The sequence below is a fragment of the Dermacentor albipictus genome, chromosome 2, assembly GCF_038994185.2.
Source record: "Dermacentor albipictus isolate Rhodes 1998 colony chromosome 2, USDA_Dalb.pri_finalv2, whole genome shotgun sequence".
NCBI lineage: Eukaryota > Metazoa > Arthropoda > Arachnida > Ixodida > Ixodidae > Dermacentor > Dermacentor albipictus.
In genome coordinates, this window is record NC_091822.1 from 25,901,874 (window position 1) to 25,925,783 (window position 23,910).

Genomic DNA, 23,910 nt, shown 5'->3' on the forward strand with positions numbered 1-23,910 from the left:
GCCGGCAGTGGCGCCTCAAAAAGCGTGGCGCGAGAGTGTGGCCCGTGGCTCGTGGCGTGAGCAGTGCGCGAGATTCGGCGGTCGACGGAAAGCAGCTTCCTCGCTGGGCGTCTGGCCCATAGGAGCTATCGCCGGCCGCGCCAATACGCCACACCTGAAGCAGCACTGTCGCCCGCTGGGAGGTTACCTCACCCCGCTCTTCCGCTGGGTACTGGTCCAGGAGGGCTGGCGGTCCGGAACCAGGGCACTCGAGCGTTCGGGTGAGCGGCCACAGGGCTACCCCGCCAGCTGTGGACGCGACCCGGTGACTGCGGCCGGCTACCTGAGCCCCGCAAGGCGGTCCGACCCGGCCGTCCAACCCGGCTGTCCGACCCAGCCGACCGTCCCGGCCGTCCTACACGGCTATCCGACCCGCCGGCCGACACTGTTGTCCGACCCCGCTGGCCGGCATCGGTTCAACGAGGTCTCAGACACGGCGACACACGCTTCCGCCGGAACTGTAGGCCAATCGTAATCCACCGATACATATATTGCATGTCGCCTATGAGGCATTTCGGGACATTGTCACGTGTATGTGCCGTTATCTGTGTCGTGTACGTGAATACCAGTCTGATGTGTGTTTTTGCTTTAGCGTACTGCTTCTCCCTTTTTCTGGAGTGATCCGGCCCAATAACATCACATATGGAAGAGGCCTTTGCCTTGCAGTGGGCGTAACCAGGCTGATGGTGATAATGAAAGGGAAGGGGGCAGCGAAATAGAGGTTTGCCTCCTCCACCGCATTCATCCCTTCATTTACCTTTCTCCCTCTTGTAAGTTCTGCGTTTCTCCCAAAGCACACCTAAACCGCATCTAGTGGGGGCGCCCTAATCACCCTCTTCCTCTTTTCCTCAAGCAATTATTATCTGATGAGGAGCAGTGGGGGGCTGTCTTGCGCAGCTCAAGGCCCGACCTTCAGGAGGCCATCCAGGAGTGGAGGCCATCCCCACCTTCTTTGAACTTGTCCCGTGAAGCGCTTGGGCATCCTCTGTTGTCGCTGCTGCTTCCACCCCACTTTTTTCCCATGCCAGTTGTGCAGCGTGGTTGTCGTGTCTTCTATTGAGAGACAGTTACCGTGCTGCTCACACCCCAACCAAGCATCTCTGTCTCGTCGCTTTTCCGCGGCGCTAGGCGTTCACTCTTTCATGCTTCGGTCGCAGAGCTCGTTCGACCCGTTACTCGGAGGTGGAGCGAGGGACGCCGACGCTCAACGCAATAACGGGCGTTTAGGAGCTGCGCCCTAAAAATTATGTGGCGTGAGCCCTCGAAGTATGAAGCAAGCAAACCTCGACGTCGCGCCAGCGTGTTGTTTGAAATTGGAAATGTGGAAAATGCCACTCTGAAAATGGCATTGCGACGCGTACGAGTGCACCAATTATTTTCGGCTCAGTAATAGCACTTAATGGAGGCTGATGCCATAGGTTAAGGACACGATTAGTTAAGGGACAGCGCAGGATGAGCCTGGAATAAGCAGTGAAAGCTACTAACTGATATTCCGAAAGCGAGTGCTCAGGGGAGTTTCACCGAGTTGCATTGTACACTTCATTCATGTGTGCACACTTACGAAGGAAGCAGAAAAGTTATAAACGCCTGACCAGCGCCCTCTCAACTGGGATGACAGTCGTAGACAAACTATTTTATCACAACAGAAATCTTAGTGCAGTAAGTACACAGCGATACAAAATGATAAAGATATCAAACTGTATCAACTTATGCACGTGTGAAAAAAATCACACCCATAAGTACAGAAAAGCGTATTACAGGCACGTATAATATGTTAAAACAAAAGGCAGTAGCTCCAATTCTAGAAAATAATATTGAAGTCCTCCAACATTGTAGGGGTGAGTAATAAGGCACGAAATAATTGAGCAAATTTCTCGGTTTAATATTTGTATGTGTGCTTTCTGTAATATTACCTTCAGTAGTCAACGATCACGCATACCATAAAGCGGAATGCCGATGGCTTAAAATAGGAACAAAATGACAGAAAATGTGGAAGGCATACTGACACAAAAGATTTGGCGCTCTGTTTCTTGCACCTAACCAATAGCTATTGACTCAGTAAGCAGTCTAAGCATACCAAAGAAACTTGTTTGTGCCAGAGCGCAATGATTGCTCAGTTTTAGGGGGTGTGTTTTTAGACGTACCAAATTTTGTAAAATTGTCTGCGGGAAATAGCCCAATTTATCCCTTGATCTAAATACTTGATAAGGCGGCCATTACTCTATAAGGCAAGAAAATGTTTAAATAAATAGTTAGCATAATTACGCTCACTAACTTTTTAATGTCTTCCTGTATGGTGTACATTGCAGTTAACGAATTAGGGCTAGTGACCTTGCAAGGCATATAAACTTAAAACTAATTCTGTACATGACAATGGTTTTCAGATATGCGCCATCAGAGTTTCGGTAAAAATGCAGTGTTCTACCGCTTACATTTCAAAGAAAACTCTGTTTCTTGCATTGAAGCACAAATGTAACTGGAACGGCAGTGCATGTTGTCGCAGACTCTGAAAATTATTATCTCAAAAGTGGTTTAGTCCTAAGACACGCTTTAAGCGGAAATGCCTTGCGAACTCACATGCTATATTTCGTAGATTGAGATATGCGCTGTAATGTAATTAACTGAACATATAATCAGCGTATTAAGGGTTAGAAATGTGATAACTGCCACAAATAGTTTTTGTTTATTTGGTTCAGCTAAAAAACGCGCTTTACGCTCGTACATCAAGTGGCGGTTTCAATTTCGAGGTGTACTTCGCGCCAGGTGACGCAGGAGGTGTGCGAGTAAATAATGATCACGTGAGTTCGCAGACCTGTGGCGCACACTCGTACAGCATATACCATGATATCTGTGGTGCTGTTTAATCTGATGTTTTGGTGAGAAAGCTGCGCATGGCTACACAATCGTAATACTTCATTGGACACAAGTACACTACATAGTATGATCTCGGCATTAGGTGGCTGTAGCTCTGTCTTAGCCTGTCGGGAAACATCGTGTGGTTTCTGACAGAGTTAGTATGCTCACTCTATAGAACAAACTGGTCGGGAAAGAGAGACCCGAAATAGCGCTTGCCATGTTGCTGCAACTTTGTTTTGTACCGCTAAAAATATTAAAAATGTAATGCAAAAACAAGCATTTGCAGGCAGCACGTACTTACGGGCAATGTGTAAAATGAATTTCGTGTATTTTTCACAAATACCATGGGCTACTTGTATTGTTTCGCTGTAAGATCCAGATGGTGCCATTGTATTGAAAGTGGCTCGGGATCGCGTTGATGGCGCGTATCACCTGAATCGCACCTCTTCGTCCATGCCTACGCGCCTGCACAGAGTAACAACATGGCGGCATCCTTGCGGCTACAGATTTCAATGCCTTTGCTCTATGGGGATCTTATCCTCTAGAGTGGGGTATTATAACCTATGCCTAATGCCGTGCTTGGTAACCATAATGTTTCATGGCAGGTGTTGACTACGATTTATTGACATCCCCCTTGAAACAGCGCAGTGACAAATAGTTACTTAGCCTGCATGAGGTACACAGGTGTGCTTTACGTGGTTCTAATTGTAGAACTTTCGCATACATCTCCTTAGCAGTTTTTATCTTCTAAAAAGCTTACCTATATGGCATGTACAATTACCTATGCCCCTAATGAATTTGGTCATCATCATCATCATCATCAACCTGGTTACGCCCACTGCACGGCAAAGGCCTGTCCCATACTTCTCCAACTACCGCGGACATTGTAGCATCTGGGTCGCAAGCCCCAAGGGAAGCGTTGCCCTGGCGGCCTGGGGCATAACTGGAAGCATCCGAAGGTCCTCGCAAAGCATGAGTCGACTGCTAACAGAACAACTTGTTTATTCTAGCATCGCAAAAGAGCGCCCGGTCAGGTCGACCGAAGTGGAGAGACGGGAGAGCACGCTACTCGGCGGAAGAATTCGGAGCTTCTCTCGGCGTCCGGGGGCAGCTGCTTTTATACTCTCAGAGTCGAGGGCAAGAGGGAAGCAACGCCTCGCCAGAGGTGCACGTGATGCGGGGCACGGACACGCTGAGAGACACTTTGAGACGAGTAGGTGACGCATCCGCCGGGCCGGCGCTGGTCAGACCACCTCGCTTCACAGTTGGGGGAGCTCCTCTCCCCGGCTGCCACGCTTTGACAAGCGTGGGCACCTACATGTACACACACACACAAACACAAACACGAAGACACCTGGCATTGAAACATGCCTGGACGCGCATAGCAGGAGGCGTTACGGCAATGCTGAACGGGCCAAAATGTCTGCCGCTTTGAATGAAGCCCCGGCGAGCGTTGCATCCGCACCGGCTATACCGCGCGTCGTAGGCGAAACGCAACAACATGTACTATTTGTGGCCATGTTGTCCCTGCAAACTTCTTATTCTCATCCGCCCGCCTAACTTTCTGCCGCCCTCTGCTGCGCTTCCCTTGCCTTGAAATCCATTCTGTAACTCTTAATGACCGTCGGTTATCTTCCCTCCTCACTACGTGTCCGGCCCAGGCTTACTTCTTTTTCTTCATTTCAACTAAGATATAATTAACTCGGGTTTGTTCCCTCAGCCAATCTGCTCTTTTCTTATCCCTTAGCGTTACACCTGTCATTCTTTCCATTCTTCTTTCCTCAAGTTAAGTAGAACCCTTTTCGTAAGCCTCCAGGTTTCTGCCCCATACGTGAGTACAGGTAAGACACAGCTATTATACACTTTTCTCTTAGGGATATTGGCAACCTGCTGTTCATGATCTGAGAATGCCTGCCAAACGCATCCCAGCCCATTCTTATTCTTCTGATTATTTCACTCTCATGACCCGCATCCCCAGTCACTACCTGTCCTAAGTAGATGTATTCCCTCACCACTTCCAGTGCCTAACTACCTATCGTAAACTGCTGTTCTCTTGCAAGACTGTTAAACATCACTTAAGTTTTCTGCAGATTCAATTTTAAACCCACCCTTCGGCTTTGCCTCTCGAAGTCAATGAGCATGCATTGCAGTATGTCCCCCGAGGTACTAAGCAAGGCAATATCATCAGCGAATCGCAAGTTACTCTGGAATTATCCATTAACTCTTATCCCCATTTCCCATCCTTCCAATTATTCCCAATCCAGGTCCCTCAATACTTCCTGTAAACATGCTGTGAATAGCATTGGAGAGATCGTATCTCCCTGCCTGACGCCTTTCTTTATGGGGATTTCGGTGCTTTCTTTATGGAAGACTACGGCGGCTGTGGAGCTGGTATAGATATCTTTCAGTATTTCTACATACGGCTCGTCTACACCTTGATTCCGATATGCTTCCATGACTGCTAAGGTTTCAACTGAATCAAACGCTTTCTCGCAATCAATGCAAGCTATATATGAAGGTTCCTTATATTCCGCACATTTTTCTATCACCTGATTGATAGTGTGAATACGGTCTATTGTCGAGTAGCCTTTACGGAATCCTGCCTGGTCCTTTGGTTGACGGAAGTCTAAGGTGTTCTTGATTCTATTTGCAGTTACCTTAGTAAATACTTTGTAGGCAACGGACAGTAAGCTGATCGGTCTATATTTTTTCAAGTCTTTGGAGTCCCCTTTCTAATGGATTAGGATTATGTTAATGTTTTTCCAAGATTCCGGTACGCTCGACGTTAAGAGGCATTGCGTATACAGGGTGGCCAGTTTCTGTAGAACAATTTGCCCGCCATCCTTCAACGAATCTGCTGTTACCTGATCCTCCCTAGCTGCCTTCCCCCTTTGCATATCTTCCAAGGCTTTCGTTACTTCTTCCGGCGTTACCTGTGGAATTTCGAATTCCTCTAGACTATTTTCTCTTCCATTGTCTTCGTGGGCGCCACTGGTACTGTATAAATCTCTATGGAACTCCTCAGCCACTTGAACTATCTCATCCATATTAGTAATGATATTTCCGGCTTTGTTGCTTGACGTATTCATCTGATTCTTGCCAATTCCTAGTTTCTTCTTTACTGCTTTTAGGCTTCCTCCGTTCCTTAGAACACGTTCAGCAATATCCATATTATACTTCCTTATGTTAGCCGTCTTACGCTTGTTCATTAACTTCGAAAGTTCTGCCAGTTCTATTCTAGCTGTAGGGTTAGAGGCATTCATACATTGGCGTTTCTTTATCAGATCTTTCGTCTCCTGCGATAGCTGACTGGTATCCTTTCTAACGGAGTTACCACCGACTTCTATTGCACACTCCTTAAGGATGCCCACAAGATTGTCGTTCATTGCTTCAAGACTAAGGTCCTGTTCCCGAGTTAAAGCCGAATACCTGTTCTGTAGCTTGATGTGGAATTCCTCTATTTTCTTTCTTACCGCTAACTCATTGATTGCCTTCGTATATACCAGTTTCTTCCGTTCCCTCCTCATGTCTAGGCTAATTCGAGTTGACCATCCTATGGTCACTGCAGCGCACCTTGCTGTGCACGTCTACGTCTTGTATGATGCCAGGGTTAGCGCAGAGCATGAGGTCTATTTCATTTCTAGTCTCGCCGTTCGGGCTCTTCCACGTCCACTTTCGGCTATCCCGCTTTCGGAAGAAGGTATTCATTATCCGCAAATTATTCCGTTCTGCAAACTCTACTAACAACTCTCCCCGAACCTATGCCATATTCCCCCACTGACTTGTCTCCAGCCTGCTCCTTGCCTACACTGGCATTGAAGTCGCCCATTAGTATAGTGTATTTTGTTTTCACTTTACCCATCGCCGATACCACGTCTTCATAGAAGCTTTCGACTTCCTGGTTATCATGACTGGATGTAGGGGCGTAGACTTGTACTACTTTCAATTTGTAGCTCGTATTAAGTTCTACAACAAGACCTGCCACCCTCTTGTTAATGCTATAGAATTCCTGTATATTACCAGCTATATTCTGATTAATCACGAATCCGACTCCGAGTTCTCGTCTATCCGATAAGCCCCGGTAGCACAGGACGTGCCCGCTTTTCAGCACTCTATTTGCTTCTTTTGGCCTCCTAACTAACACTGAGCCCTCTTATACCCCATTTACTGCCCTCTAATTCCTCCAATAGCACTGCGAGACTCGCCTCACTAGAGAACGTTCTAGCGTTAAATGTGACCAGGTTCATGTTACAATGGCGGCCTGTCCGGAGCTAGGGATTCTTAGCACCCTCTGCTGCGTCGCAGGTCTGACCGCCGCCGTGGTCAGTTGTTTAGCAGCTGCCGGGGACTGAGGGCCGGGGTTTGATTGTTGTGTTCATATAGGAGGTTGTGGCCAAGTACTGCACCAGGGTGGCCAATCCTGCTATGGTGAGGGAGTGCGTTACCCGTTCAGGTCCCCTGGATCAGGCCATCCTCTAGGCCTGTTTATGCAATTTTATTAACACGCGGATGCTTTTTCTGTCTTTTTTTTCTCTTTTTTTTATCCGATAGAAAATTGCGCAGCACCGGGATTCGAACCACAGACCACTTGCATGCGAGGCGGGTGTTCTACCTCTACGGCTCCGCTGCACCAATTTGGTCATATTAACCTCTTACCTGCTCTGTTTCCACCAGTACTCTAAATGTATCTTGCTTAATTCGCCCTCTGACTGGTTGATGCTTTCCTCCACTTTAGATACAAGCGCTTCTTGAAGGTGCATGTTACCCACGGCTCTCACCACTTGAATACCTGGGCATCCTGTTATGATGTGCTGTGTGGTGTTCGGATTTTGCTGCAGGTGGCACGTACCTCACCGTGTTGCTCCAGTACGTGTTTGCGCCGAGGCAACCAGCTAGGGCCTCAAATAGCAAGGCCTTCTCTTCCGTGTTATTCTGCAGATTTTCCCTTCTAACTTCGCAGCGAAGGCTGTATATGACTAATCTTCCGTAGTTTTTTCGGCATCCAGCAAGAGAACCGGACTTAGTGATCTCTAACAAATTCATACACAAAGAATTTCATTGTTTAATTTGTGTGTGATCAAGTACGGGGGCAGTGCGGTGGCACAGATGTCAAAATGCGGAACAGATTAGAACACTCGCCGAGAAAAATAGCGTGACGTCAATGTTATCGCAGTATGGAAGCAGAAGAGGTATTGGCGCTGAAAACAGCTCCGTTATCGATGGGGCGAAAACTTATAGTTCGTACACCCGAAGAACAACATGCGTACGAGGAGTGCGGGAAGGAACAGCAACGAGAATGTAGACGGTGCCGGTGCGAAACGGCCACCGACGAAGAATGTTCCCGCGATGCTGAACGAAAACGACAATCGTGAGCCCGGGCAACCATTCCACTCTGTAAAGATGGAGTGGCAGCGAAAGCTCTTTCCTTTTCGTTTGAGGAGTTTGACTGTCGTCAGCTTTCGCAGCCATTCCATCTTCACAGAGTGCAATGATTGTCATTTTTGTCTTCTAATTCTTGTAAATCTCCGTCGCCTTATTTGTTTCCATTCCTTGCATCCAATTCACTGTCTGGGTTTCTCTCTCCTTCCAGGCTCCTGTTTGTGTATTTTTACCTTCAGTTACACTGTACTTGGTTGCCAACTCTCTTAACATTTTCCTCTATTTAGTGTGGACGACTTCTAGTTAAAGATACTTGGGCACTTTAGCCGCCTATTCATGTTCTGCCAGCTATTTAAAAAAATAATTTTCCTCTACACTTCTCTTACCTCCAAAAAAAAGGGCACACGCAAGTCATCCTGCATTGGCTCCTTTTTGGTTTTATCAGCAGCTTCCAAAGACAACCGGCCTAGCGATCTGTGGGTAAATATCAACCCCCTCAATATATTCGTTTTTAGGCACAGAGCTGCCTTTGCAAACGTTATTTCTGGCACCATTACTTCCTGTTTAATTTCTGCGCGCCACATCATAAATATTGTTGCCCCAAAGTAATCCATGTTTCATTGTTCCTGCAGTCCACTTCTCCCTTTGATTCAGAGTAGATCGGTTAGTGCTCGAATAAATATTGCCGTCGTTTATATATACGCCGAATTATGTACTGGGTGTTTCGGGGAACATTTTCAGACATGTTGATATGTTGCCTATGGCAGATGACATTATGCTAGTTCATGAGCTGGTCTATTCGAAGAGGCTGACGTTACATGCAAGAAAATCTGCAATGCATAATCTATTACCTAGGAAAACAATATCTAATTAAGTTTTTGTTAATTACTTTATGGGCCATATTGCAATTTGCAAATTAAAACTAAGAAGTTCGCAAGGCGGGTTCACTTGGAACAATTTCTCAGGATGACACCTGTTTTGAGATACTAATTCCTGAAATTTGCAAAAACATGCATTGGCGTTCGAGCTACCTTTTTAAAGAAAACGCAGTTTTATGCATTGAAGCACAAAAGCAACAGGTACGCCAGTGTCTTTCTCCGCATGGATCTGTCCATGAACCTTCTGCTGCACCCTTGGACCCATTACAGATGTAGGATAAATATATTAAAGTATGTTTTTGCAGTGGTCTTATTGCGCATTTCACATAAAGCGTTAACAGCACTGGAGAAAAAGATCATCCATGCTTCAGTTCTTGGTGGATTTCCACCACTTCATTAAATTTCCGGCCTCAACATACAATTTTTACCAGGTTGTCTCTGTATAGGGTGCTTCACGTAATTTGTTCCTAGGGTTTAAAAAAATGTGGTCAGCCACAGCTCAGTGAAACTAACAGTATAATATGGTTTGCCGTCATGTGGCACTCTTTAGGGCATATTTTATACCCCGCTTAATTAGTTCATTAGCATAAGATGAATTATTCAACATTTGTAATATTGACTTGAGACCCAAGTGCCTTTCGTTGCGTAGTATAAGGGATTCAGAAACGGCTGATCCATTTTTTTGTGGCAACGTACATTCTGCGTGGTGGCTTCGTTTGGCGTTTAAAGAGAGCTAGCGAAACATGCAATAAAGCCACGTGAGCGCGCTCCTGCACTACCGCATTTCAGCGCTCTCAACCGCACCTGGAGCCTATCGCTTGCCCTGAACGACGGTGCTTGCGATCCGTGTGCCACCACTTAAGATACTGACGCACAGTGAAGCCGATGTCTGTCTGGCTGACGCACCGCGAAGCCGACACACTGTGAAGCCGACGGTCCGCGCGCACGCTTCCTTCACAAATGCGTGGTTTGGAGCGCTGCAATGCGAGCGCAGTCATGCGGTTGTATTGCTTTCTTTAAACGCCGGAAAAAAATCATCATGCAGCATGTACGAAGACAAAAAAAATGAAACAGTCGTTCCTGAATTCCCTCTACAAAGCAACAAAACGCACTTGGCCCTCCATTAAATATAAAAAAATTTTCATAATGATCTTAGTTAATTAACTAAACAGAATATGACAGTAAACTCTAAGCAGCGTCTCATAATCACAAACGATACGCCGCGGTTCTCATTCAGCTACGGCTAACTAATATCTTTTTGCTCCTAGGTTCAATTTACGTGAAACGCCCTGCTTAGTGGTACGTGCATTGATATTTCTCTTCAGCACTGCATTCCACCCACTAACAACATGAAGCTATTGCTCAGTGCAAGACGCGCCCTCATGATTGGCACTTACTGGAATGGTGTCGACATCGTTTCGCTGATAATAATTCGTCTCGGTTGTCTTCATCGAGCATTGATTCAGGTGACTTCATTGAGCTGTGTTTAGAGTTCAATTTTACCCAGATTGTTTCTGAGCCTACTGGCAACACTAGTATATTAAACCTTATTCTCACAACTGAGCCACGTAACATAAGCCCTGTCGTGCAGCTTGACAGGTTTAGGGACCATATTCTACTGAGTTCTCAATTGATTTTCCACTGAAATTCGCTGGTGCTGAACGTAAGGTTATAGGGAATTATAACAAGGCAAATTACGAACAGATGTACAATTAACTTGAGGTCTTCTTTCAGAAAACGCTTCTTCCATCATTCAGAGACAATTCTGTTGAAGTATATTGGAATGCATTTAGAAGTATTATGTCACTTCTATGGGATAAACGTGTCACTATATCTAATGACAAGCATGATCCATATGGTATATTAAATCGTTCAGATCACTCAGAAATAAAAATAAAAGGTTATACGCTTCTGCTAAACGGCTATCATATCCCTCGTCATGGTCTAAATGTTCATCATCATCATCAGCCTGTTTCATTTCCACTGCGGGACGAAGGCCTCTCCCTGCGATCTCCAATTACCCCTGTCCTGCGCCAACGGATTCCAACTAGCACCCGCGAATTTCCTAATTTCAAAGGTTCACCTAGTCTTCTGTCGTCCTAGATTGCGTTTTCCTTCTCTTGGTACCATTCTGTAACCCTCGTGGTCCATGGGTTATGTAACCGGCACATTACATGCCATAACCATAATATTAAGCCATAATATTAAGATTGTCTAAAATATTCTTGTTTTGCAATATCTGATGCGAACAAGAAGCATGTCTCCGCCAATATGTCCTAAGCTTTACACACTTACTCTAGAAAGTCTTGGCGAGCTATCTTTCCTGATCGTGACAGTAGTAGTGTTACATTACTTAACTCTGGCAATGTTCGTGTCTCTGCATCTGCGTGTGCCTCAACTTTCAATCCGTTTTATTTGCTCTGTGTTCACTAATGAAGACTTCTCCGATCCCTGTGTCTCCGACCTTGATTATCGCTTCGTGTCCCCTCTAAATATTACTGTTCATGGCATTTCAAAACTAATACACCATCTAAAGGTGTCTACATCGTGTGGCATTCACGATATTTGTTCTAAAATTAAAAAAAAAGACACGTCAACTATATCCAGTCAGATTTTGTACTACACTTTTCATCAGACTTTACCAACACGTCTTCTTTCTGCTGACTGGAAGATAGCCAAAGTTATTCTCATAATCATAGATTGAAACAGGCAATTACCTGGTAAATACCGCCCCATTTCGCTCACATGCATTTGTTGCAAGCTTCTCGAGCACATCATTGCCTCCTATATAACCACCCATCTTGAATCTAACAACTTTTTGTTTCAAAATCAACATGGTTTCCGGAAAGCGTTGTCTTGTGACACTCTAGTATAGAAATTTACGTGATTCGTTTTATGCCAGGAATAGTAGCAAAATCATTAATTGCGTCTTTCTCGACTATGCAAAAGCTTTTGATCGAGTTGCTCACTGTCGTCTAATTGCTAAATTAACTACTCTCAAGATTGACTCATTAACATTATCCTGGCTTCGCAATTATCTAATCGGCAACAATTCGCCGCTGTGAATACCTTTAGTTCTTCCACATCAGTTGTTACGTCCGGCGTACCCCAGGGTGGTGTATTACGCCCTCTGCTTTTCCTAATTTTTTATCAGTGATTTGCCAAGCAACGTTTCCTCCTGCATACGGCTTATTGCGGATGATTAAGTAATGTACAGAACAGTTAACTGTCATGATCACTATCCAACTTTACAAAATAACTTTCACGTTGTTAATCAGTGGTGTTACCATTGGCAAATGGCACTTAACACATCTAAGTGCTGCGTTCTTTCCTTCACTCGTACGAAATCATATCCCATGTTTCCTTACAAAATCTGTTCGTTTGAATTTCCGCGTGACTCTAGTTACAAATATCTTGGTGTTTATTTTTGAACTAATCTCGCCTGGAGCTATCACATTGAGAAGATATGCGCTGAAGCTAACAGAACTTAAGGGTTCTTACATCGTCATCTCACCTTTCCCCATCTACCATCCGTCAAAGGGCCTACAAAACTTTTGTACGCCCTGAATTTGAATATGCTTAATCAATCTGGTCTCCTCATCAACAATACCTAATAGATAAATTAGAGTCCATTCAAAATCGTGCTGGCCAGTTTATAACTTCCCATTGCATTCGTCATCCTAGCATTACCCAAAATGAATCCGATGTTCCCCTACCTGGCTTGGATTCCCACCACTCTCTAGCCCTTTTTTGCCTCTTTCGTAAATACTACTATAACTCCTGGTCCAGCCGTTTGTCGCCTGAAATTCCTCTGGCACATCTACTCTACTTCATAATCATCTCAGTTTCAGGCACATTTTGGCAGCCCACAACCAGGAAATAACTCTGCATTACGGCGCGCCATCGCAATATGGAATAGCCATAAAAATGATATTGTGTCATTAAAAGATCCTACCAAACTTTGTAAACATGTGGAACGTGACATGTTGGCTTGGCTATGTTTTACGACCTTACATTGTATACGCCTTTGCATCGTTTTTCGACTTTGTTTCGTATTCTACTTCCCAGACTTTGTATTTTTTTCAATGTTTACAAGTTTTCGTATTTTTTTGTGATGTACAATTTTATGTGATTCTCCCACTATGTAGTTGCCTTCTAACCTTAAGTATTGTCATTTTTCTGTAACCCCTTACCCAATTCTCCTCCAAGCCTGTGGGGGAAGTTGAATAAATGAATAAACAAATAAATAAATAAATAAATAAATAAATAAATAAATAAACGGTTCCATGCGTTGTCTATCGTCACCGAGCCTCTTGCAAACTGATTGTATACGCGACGCATAGTGCGCAGTACTCGCTGTAAGATACACGGGCACCAGCCATTACTGTGGAACCTTCGATGATTCATGTATAAAAGCCGACGGGTTTGACGTGCAGATGAGGTTTTCGACGATTGCCGGTTGTGTTAGAAGCCGTCGTTCTACTTAGCATGTTGCCCGTTTTTGAAGGCACAGGTTCGCTCAGTAAAACGCAAGTTTCGTTATTCACAGTTTTCCAGCTTTCTTCACTGTCACTACTACGTGACATCAGGTGGAGGTACTGGGTACGCTAATTCACCAAACACGCCCGAAAAGCCGTGATCTGATCCTGAACCCTGAAGACAGCAGTAACGCCGCACCTGACCATCGAGCAAGCCGAAGAATACAAAACTTACCCCCGGAGCACGCGCTTCTGCCCGAGCAGCGAAAAAGGGCCAACACCAATTCAGCAGCAACAACAACAGCGCCACCCTCAACGGTGGTGCTTCAGGAACCCAGGAAGTAACCAACCTTCCGCGGAGCTGGCTCAAGATATTCGAGACGGTGTGAGCCTACGACATGTGGAACACTGCAGACAAGTTGTGTCACACCTATTTTTCATTGGAAGACTCGGCCAGGAAATGGTTGGAAAATCGAAAGTCCTCCTTAACAACATGGAACCTTTTCTGCAGTGAGTTCCCGAAGGCTTTCTTTCAGAAGCGTCGTCAGAAGAGAAAGGGCCGAGCATCTACTACAAGCCCGATCGTCGCTTTCTGACGAGAATGTCGCGAAATTTGCGGAATGGATGACTCCTCTATTCCGTCGCGCTGACCCGGAAACATCTGAGGAGAAGAAAGTACGTCTTCTCATGCACGGTTTCAGACAAGGACTCTCCGCCGGACTGATGCGCAGCCCGCGGAAGACCGTAGCGGAATTTTTGTCAGAAGCGTCGACGATTGCGAAAACTTTAGAATTGCGTACCAGGCATTTCAATCGCCCCTCAATTCACGACTCTGGAGAAGTTGACACCATCTGATTCAATGACTCGCGAGAAATAATCAGAGAAGTTATGCTCGAATAACTCCGGATGATGTTCCCAGCGTTGCAGTCCGAAGTTGAATAGATTGCTGACGCAGTTCGGGATGAAAGATGGCTGACATTGAGAGATACCAAAGTGCAGCCGGCATCGCCACACTCCCAGCCTGAAGCGATCACCTACACCGCCATCGGCCGCCGTCCGATTCACCTTCCGCACTCGCGCGAGGGCTCGGTAACGCCGCAGTGCCATCGTCCACCACTGCCACCGCCAGCACGTCAACCCATCATTCAGCGCAGCATGCCAGGGAACACTGACGTTTGGCGCGCCAACGACCACCGACCGCTGTGCTACCACTGTGCAGAAGCTGGCCATGTCTACCGCTGATGGCCACACCGCGAGGTGGAACTACGAGGGTCCGCCGTATAGGCCCCACGTCCGCAGCTTGGCCAGCGGCCACGTGACATCGCCAACTACACTGCCAGAACACAGTGGAGCCCCCGACGTCCCACGTGTTCACCGTCGCCAGGATGCCACCTGTCGCTGCAGCTCCGAACATGCAGTCGCCCAGTCCTTGGCCGGTTCGTAAGCCCATATCCGGAAAACTGAAAGCAGCAACCGATGGAGGTGCGGCTGCTGTACGTCGAAATGACGAAGACCCTCTGCCGCCAACGATGACGCTTCAAGATCTATAACGACGACGCCACAGCGACATGCCTCCCTCGCAACGAAGCCTGGAAGGCAAGAATACGCCGATGAAAGGAGACCTGACTACGCCACGTACCAATACCATGGCCTAACTGCAACGGAAGACAAAAAACCACTGACCCGGATGTGCTTAATGACCACAAAGTCACCGTGTTGTAGACACTGGACCTGACTGTCCGTTATAAGTGCACAATTCATCGCCAAGTTAAAAAGCTCAAGACTGCATGGAACGCCCCTCAAATTCCGACAGCTCGAGGACACCTCATAACGTCGACGGGAATATGCACTGCAAGCATTACATTAGAAGAGTTAAGTGCTGGGCTAGTTGGTTATTTCAGACATCTCAGGCATCAGACACCGCGTGAAACATTGGAAGCCTTCTACATCAAGAAAGCGGGTCTGAGTGGTGTTAGTGATATATCGTTTTTTTTTTACGAGACTGAGCTGAAGGTCTTATCGCGCCTACTCTGATAAAACTTTGTACTCCATGTTCCCTTGTATGCATGCGCGGTGTTTTGGAGGGCTATATATGTCGAGTGCTTTCACCCTCATTAAACACCTGAAGTAGCACCCGTTGTCTCGTCGTCTTTCTTGTGTGTGTTGTTTTTTGGCGCAAAATCTTTTCAGTATACAAGCATTACAGTTGATGCCCGGACTTAGCCTGCGGCATCCGTTGTCCTCCAACAGCGCTCGCGAGACCATATTCTTGCCATGGACTTCCTGAACCAACGTGGTGCAATGATCGACCTGAAGTCGAAGTCGATAACGCTGTGCACAAACGAAGCTACACCGACGGAGAGGCCTTCCAGTAAGTGCGCCTTGAGGGCATTTGAAGAGAAAGTTATCATCCCGCCTATGTCCAGCCTTGTTATTTCCGTCAGCAGCGATACACCCACAGACATAGAAGGCGCCACCGAGGGTGACCAACGTCTACTGCTAGAATATGAAATTAGCGTCGCAAGAGGAATCACTCGACTGCACCGAGGGAAAGCAAAAGTGATGCTGACAAACATCAGCCAGGATTTGAAGCGCATTAAGCGCACGATGATCGCATACATCGAGAAAATTGTGCACAGCAGGAAAACGTTTGTCCTATCGGTTTTTGCCGCATCTACACCGGCGACCGTAGTTACCGAACCATATTTCACCATAAATTCAAATCTCCCGAATAATAAGCAGCAACAGCTCACTAGTCTCCTGCGCCGATACAAAGATTGTTTTTAGAGGTCATCGAGGATTCAAGAAAGGCCTGTTATAAAGCATCGCATAATAACTGACGACTGCGCTTGGCCACTCCGCCAGAGGCCTTACTGAGTTTCGATGCGAAAACGTGAAGTTACCAGGCGAAAGCCGACGAAATGCTCCACAACGACATTATCCAGCTGTCGAAAAGCCCTTGGGCATCTCTGAAGTCTTGGTGAAGAAAGAGGACGGAAGCCTGCGTTTCTGTGTCAATTATCGTCGACTGAGTGAGATCACGCACTAGAGCGTATAATCCCTTCTACGGAGAGACGATACTTTGGATCAGCCCTGAAATGCTAAATACTTCCTGTCGATGGATCTCAAGAGCGGCTAGCGGCAAATAGATGTATGTGAGAGGGATCGCGAAAAGACCGTCTTCACTACAGCGGATGGCGTCTCTGAGTTGAAGGTCTTGTCATTCGCACTGTGCTCGGCGTCTGCAACAATACAGTGCGTGATGGACATGGTGTTAGCAGGGCAAAAGTGGCAGACCTCTCGTCCACGTAGATGACGTCGTTGTCTCTGCCTGGAATTTTGGTGATCACGTCAATATGCAAAAACATATTGGCCCATTTGATATCAGTTTATGGAACCACAACCAACGCTAGACTGCAACGTAACAGCAGGATGCTTCCCAAGACAACGATTTCCATAGTGCGCAGCATCTGAACACTTTTTCTATTGCGATGTTCTACGTCAAATATCGGTGAGCATTGACCACGGGAGAGAACACCTGTGGAAACATGGTAGCTGCTTCTTGTATAATATTAGCGCTAATCATCTTTTAGCCTTAACTAGGACAGTTTTCGGGAAGCCTAGGGTCCATTTGCTTAGACATAAACATTTGTTCCCAAATGTAGTGTTCGTCAACCTACCCCTTCCTTCCAAACTTACACTAAAATTCAAGCGTCAGACTTTTGGGATATTTTAGATCACCCCGCCACAACTCAAGGTAATTCAAGAGAACAACTTCAATACCGGAACTATACACTTCGGAAAGCATGCATCTATATAAGGGAGGCTACTTTCAGCAGTAGTCGCCAAGGTGGGCTCCAGTGGCGTTACAGGTTCCAGTGCCAGTCCGGCAACCTTATTGTGAAATCTTGAAGGATGAGAAGTTGCTGGTATTACAGCAGGCTAGACATGAACAATAAAAATGAAAAACAAAACATTGCAGATCAATGTAACAGTAGAGATACAACAATAAAAAAGGATAGTGTTGTATGGCAGTTAGAAGTGGACGGAAGAAACAAAGCTGCTTTGGCGGGAGCCCTTGTAGTTCCGCGGTTTTTTCCTAATGCAATCCCCCAGAACTTCAAAACTAAGTTCTCCTAAGCTCACGCGCTGAGGGTCTTCTTCTAAGTTCTCATTTTGCTGCGTGCGTGGTGGTTCGCTGCTATGGTGCAATTTGCATGGTAACCGGCTCAGCCGTGCTAACATGCAGTCTTTCTGCCTGCCGCAGGTACTGGCGCACGATGGAGCCATACATTCCGTCCCTGCTGCCGACGAGTTTTTGCACAGTCGTTGTCGTGGAGGGCTACGCTATTAATGCCCACAACATCACGATCGTGTGGAAGTATCCGGGAGGCGAGCGCTACCTGCGCACCCTGGCGTTGATGCGCGAGATGCATCAGCTTAATGGGCGCTCTGGCCCACTGCCCATATACGTAACGGTGGGCGGAGACCGCGAGGACAGCTTCAACTTCTCAGTAATCTGCGACAAAGTTTACAACGTGCGAAATTTCGCTTTGGATGTGCAAAAGTTGACCATGTTCTGGCAGGTGAGGAACACCTCTCGCCTTTTGTGGCATTCGCCTCTTATAGGCCTCATCCGTTGGTATTGACAGCAAATGAAAAAGGCTGGATTTTTTCTCAAATGCAAACTGTTTATTATCTGCAGAGCGTCGGCGTGAAGCGTGTTGCTGCCTTCCTCGGCCGCGTCCCTCGTGCGTCTCTCTTGCCGTCTCTCTGGCTCGGCTCGCCTCCGGCTCTTCTCTCTCGCCTCGCTCAAACCCCCGTGTCTACTCGTGGGTCTCTTCCTACAGTTCCAGAAACCATGGCGGAGCATCGGTGCGATGAGTCTTTCCTCGTGTTTACACAAGGGTCTCTTGCGGGGAGCAAAGTACCATGCGGGGCGCCTCGTGATCTACGGGATTGCGGCGGTGGAGCTCGCTGCCTGACAGGTCGGCGTAAAATGCGTGACGGCTAAGTTATGAGAGTGCGCGCCGCTCACACGGCCCACCCAAAATTTGCGACTGTCCTCAGGCGCACGTGTCCGTCGATGTCAATTCCTCGGTGTCCAAGGCGCGTTCTTTGTACTTCCTCAGCTGTTCGACGTTTACAGTTTTTTCGTTTGACCTTCCGGGGATGGGGGTAGCCCTGCTTATAACAGCCATGTTGGGACCTGTCAGTGCCGTTATTTCGAACGGCCCTTCGTATCTGGCATCTAATGGAGACCTTGTGCCGAGCTCCAGAAGAACGAGATCACCACACTGAAAATGCGGTGTCCGGCGTTTCTCGTTGTACCGCCTGGTCGTTTCCTCTTGGCTTTTCTTAAGACAGCTTATCATGTCCTGGCGCCCCTTGGCCATTTCATGGAGCCTTTGTGCGGCTTCCATTTCTTCTCCGATTGTTCCAATATTTAGTTCTCCCGGGACCCTCGGATCGTAGCCGTGCATGAGCCAGAAGGGACTTAGGTTGCCGTGTCGGTGCTTTGAGACGTTGATGGCAAATATGGCCTTAGGTAGTTCCCTTTTCCAGTTTTCAGACTTGCTTATGACCTTTCGCAATACCTGTTTCAGGGTTCCCACCATTCTTTCGATTAGTCCATTCGACTGCGGCCAATACGGAGGAGAGTTTATGTGGTGGATTCCAAGACTGTTGTGAACTTGCGCTGTTCGTTTGTTCACAAAGCCCTTCGCTTGATCCGTGAGAATGATGTTTGGAACGCCGAATCGTGGGATCCACCGGTTCGTAAGAAATTCCAGGTAGTACTTGGAAGATGTGCTTGGCACTGCTACCGCGTCCATGTACCTTGTAGCGTTGTCGATGCATACGAGGATATAACCTTCACCTCCATCCAGGGGACCCATGTGATCGAGAGAGATGACAACATTGGGCTCGTTTGGAACTTCTCTGGGGCTGAGGCACCCTTCGGCTCGTGTCGTTCGTGAGTTAATCATTTGGCACGTGTGGCATGACTCGATGTAGCGGCGGATGTCCCTTACTATAGATGGCCACCAGTACTTTCGCTGGACCAAGGCTTTCGTCTTCTCGCTTCCGAGGTGCCCGTTGTTGTCATGAAAGACTGCCATTACGCTACTTCGGAGCGCCGCAGGAACTACCACCCTTTTGCAAGCTCGTCCGCCCTCGATCGATCTTCTCACCACGATGTCGTCTTCCACTTCATAGGTGGAGTTAACAGTTCCTGCTTCCGCCCGGAACTTTTGGCATTCGGGATCGGTCTCTTTAAACTCGCGAATGCGACTGTGTTTGCTCACCATCACGGCGAGGCAAGTTAGGTCGTTGGTAGCCAATTCGTCTTCGTTGGGTTCTGGATCCGCCGCCAGTCTCGAGAGAGCATCAGCAGCAGCGTTCTGCCGTCCCGGCCTGTGCTTGACAACGAAGCTGTATTCCGCGAGATCGAGTGTCCATCTCGCGAATCGCCTGTTCGTCGCTCCTTTTTCAACCAGGTAGGACAGACTGAAGTTGTCCGTGTAGACGGTGAATCGTGGGCCACCACGCAGGTAGATGGAGAATTTCTCCGTCACGGCCCAGTGCAGAGCCATGCATTCCAGCATGTTCGAGTGCAGACCTCTGTCATGCTTGTTCAGAGATCGACTTGCGTATTCGATGACCCGTTCTCTTCCTTCTTGCGTTTGGGTCAGTATCGCTCCGAGCCCGGTTTGTGATGCGTCGACGTGTACTTGCGTTGGGCAGTCTGAACGGAAGTTTGCCAGTAGCGGAGGATTCTTAAGCGCTCTCTTGATTTCGTTCACGATTTCCTGGTGTGCTCCCGTCCAGATGAATGGCACATCCTTCAGGACCAGTTGACGCAGTGGGTGTGTGAGTTTCGAAAACTCTGGTATGAACTTGCGGTAATGGTTAGCAAATTGCAGAAACGAATACAACTTCTTGGCGCTTCTCTCAGGCTCAAACTTGTCCACGGCTGCGATTCTCGCCTCGTTTAGGGTTCGACCGTCTGCGGAGATGACGTAGCCCAGAAATGAGACTCGGTCTCGGACAAACTGACACTTCCTGATGTCCATCTTCAAACCGTTGATGATGACCCTACTCAGCGCCTCGTCGAGTAATGACAGCGCTTCGGTGACCGTAGCTGCTCCCTGGCCGACGTCGTCCATGTAAGTGGATGTTCCCTTCAAGCCATCAAACGTGTTGCGCATTATTTGCTGCATGGTCTGCGGAGCTTTGCAAAATCCAAAGGCCATACGTAGGTACTCGTATTTTCCGTCTGGCGTTACGAGCGCGGTCTTGTGAATGTCGTCAGGTTTCACTCGCACTGTGAGAAAGGCCGACTTCACATCCAAGACAGTGAAGCACTTCGCACCGTCCCTCATGATGTCGTCAATTACATCTTCCATGATTGGCATCGGGTAGGGCGGATTGATGGTTTTCTCGTTCAATTTTCTGTAGTCGTGGACCATTCGTCTGGGCGTGGTGGGGTGATGTGGTTGATCCACTACAATGGTGGGCGCGCTGTACTGGCTCTGGCTCGGTCGGATGATCCCTTCAGCTAGGTAGTCATTGACCTGTTCTCTCATAAACTGGCGGTCCGCAGGGCAGGATCTGTATGGCCTTGAGGCGACGGGAATATTGTCTCTGAGATCGATGCTGTGCTCAGCGTGAGCGCAGAGCCCCAGCGCGTCCTTCCTCGTGGTGAACGCCTTATGGTGACGATGAAGAATTGAGCGCAGCTCATCTCTTTCGTCGGCGTTTGCGTCGCGGGACATATTGGATACTGCCTCTTCAACCTGATTGGTATAATCTTCGTCAGGACCGGGCTCCTTCGTCTTTAGCTGTGCGAAGCCGATATCGCTCGCCGGTAGTTCGTCTAGGACCTTGCGATTGCTAAAGGCTGTTATTAGGGTCTCTCCGACGCGATGCGCACTGTGTGCGCTTGGTGCGTGACTCGATGGCTCACTCACCGATGGCTGAAGGGGGACGAGGGTGACGTCGTTAGTGGGGTGGAAGGTGACGTCAACGTTCGCCGCGCGGCGCCAGTCCGAACCAAGAATCAGATCCATGGCGCCTGGCAACGGCGCGATCACCACCTCCTCGAGTCGCACGGTCGATGTTCCGATGGTAACGTTCAGAGTCGCCACTCTCGCCGGTCTGATGCACCGGTCGAGCACTTCTATCGTTTCGGGAGACGTCCAGGGTCGGGGATGAACCTCAGGGCCCATGCAGCTCTCGCCGAGGACGGAGACGTTGGAGCCGCTGTCTATGCAGACTCTGACCGGTCGGCTCCCAACGAAGCCCTTCACGATGGGTAGGGTGCCGCCCGTCGATTGCAGGAAGCAGTTGGCTTGCCTGGAGATTTTGCCGGCGTTGCCTGCGTCATATCTGGCTTCTCGGCGTCGTTCCGCGTGGATTGTGGCCTCCGTCTTGGGTCTGGTGTACTCCCTCGACAAATGTCCCATATTGCCGCAGTTAAAGCAGGCTCGTGCTCGCGCCGCTCGAACTGGTTCTCGGTGTTCGCGCCGCATTGACTGAGCGCTCGGCTCGGGGCGTCTGTCGTCAGCTGCCACTCTGTTCTCGTAGCTGCTCCTCGTTTGGTTTCGTTGGCTCTGTTGCCCAGCTTGAGATTGTCGGAACTGCGCTGTTTGCGTCGTTATTGCTTTAGGCCGCCTGGTGTCGAGCAGCGCTGCGCGGTCTATCAAATCGATGACGCTGCTGCAGGGCTGTGCAGCCAGAGGAATCGCCCAGGTGTCGTCTTCGATCCCGCTGAGTATCAGCGAAATTCTCTCTTCATTCGCAAGCGGGTACGGAGATTTGTCCAGTAAAGCATTTTTAGAGTACATGTACTCTACTAGGGTCTCCGAATTGCGCAGTTTTCGTGAAGCTTGCAGGTCCAAGAACTCCTGCATTGTTAGCTTCCGGTCGAAACGAGAAGCAAGTGCTTCCTTCCAAAGGTCCCACGTTTCACAAGCAATACCGTAAGAGCTGTGCCAGTCCCTCGCCGCACCTTGCAGCCGGGTTGCTGCCGTCGCGAGCGTCAGTGATGGGGACCAGTGGGCCAGCGCAGCAATGCGTTCCACCTGCGTAATCCACGTTTGGACACTTCGTTTTACATCACCGTCGTACTCGGGGATGGCGGACGCAGTATCGTTCGTAGACTGGATCAGCACGGGCGGGGCTGGCGCGGACATTCTCGACAACGCTTCCGTCATCTGCAGCTGCGCGCGTGCGAACATGGCCACGATTTCAGTCATGCTTGGCGTACCTTCTGGAGCTGTGGTGGCGGTGTTCTCCGGTGAAGGCTGTGGAGGTGCGCCACGGTTAACTTCTGCAGGCCGTTGGTTCGCTGCCATAGCGGGGGCTTGGATCCCGTCGAAACGTTGGGAGTCCGTTTCGTCCCCAGCTTGCGCCTGCGTTGGCTTCGGTGCCGCCGTTGTGTCACTCGTAGCGTGTGACCCGCGTTGCTGGGTTAGAAGCCGTCGCAGTTGGTCAACCTCGGCACGCAGACTCTCGATCGTAGCCGGCGCCTTGGAGTCCGCCTTTTCGTGATCGTCGCCGTCAGCTTCGGTCTGGAGGCGAGTGTTGTCGTCTTGGAGACGGGTCACGAGATCGTCCTTGCGGCCGCTGCACGGAAGTCCACGCATTCTCAGCTCGTCAGTCAGCTGTTGCTTTTTCAGGGCGCTCAGAACTTCGCGGACAGTTGATTTCATCGGTGAATAGATGAATGTCGACTCCGAGCTCACCGATGGCGTTCTGCTGGGCTCCGTGGTGGCCGCTCGTTCTTCGTTCGGGAAAGACGCGTCTGCAGATCCTGTCGGCTGCGCCATGACAGCAAAATGAAAAAGGCTGGATTCTTTCTCAAATGCAAACTGTTTATTATCTGCAGAGCGTCGGCGTGAAGCGTGTTGCTGCCTTCCTCGGCCGCGTCTCTCGTGCGTCTCTCTTGCCGTCTCTCTGGCTCGGCTCGCCTCCGGTTCTTCTCTCTCGCCTCGCTCAAACCCCCGTGTCTACTCGTGGGTCTCTTCTTACAGTTCCAGAAACCATGGCGGAGCATCGGTGCGATGAGTCTTTCCTCGTGTTTACACAAGGGTCTCTTGCGGGGAGCAAAGTACCATGCGGGGCGCCTCGTGATCTACGGGATTGCGGCGGTGGAGCTCGCTGCCTGACAGGTCGGCGAAAAATGCGTGGCGGCTAAGTTATGAGAGTGCGCGCCGCTCACAGTATGATGACGCTACTGCTCCGCGACTAACAGTTTCAGCTGCGACCGATTTTGACAC

At 48.5% G+C, this 23,910-nt stretch overlaps 1 protein-coding gene across 1 annotated transcript in view; it reads left to right on the top strand.

Annotated features, from left to right (window-relative positions):
* The window catches only part of LOC135897910 (chitotriosidase-1-like), a 215,916-nt gene that overhangs the window by 76,073 nt on the left and 115,933 nt on the right, over positions 1-23,910 (top strand). The window contains exon 8 of the mRNA XM_065426602.1: positions 17,898-18,216. Within this exon, the coding sequence (XP_065282674.1) occupies positions 17,898-18,216 (319 nt within the window). The remainder of the gene's footprint in view (positions 1-17,897; positions 18,217-23,910) is intronic.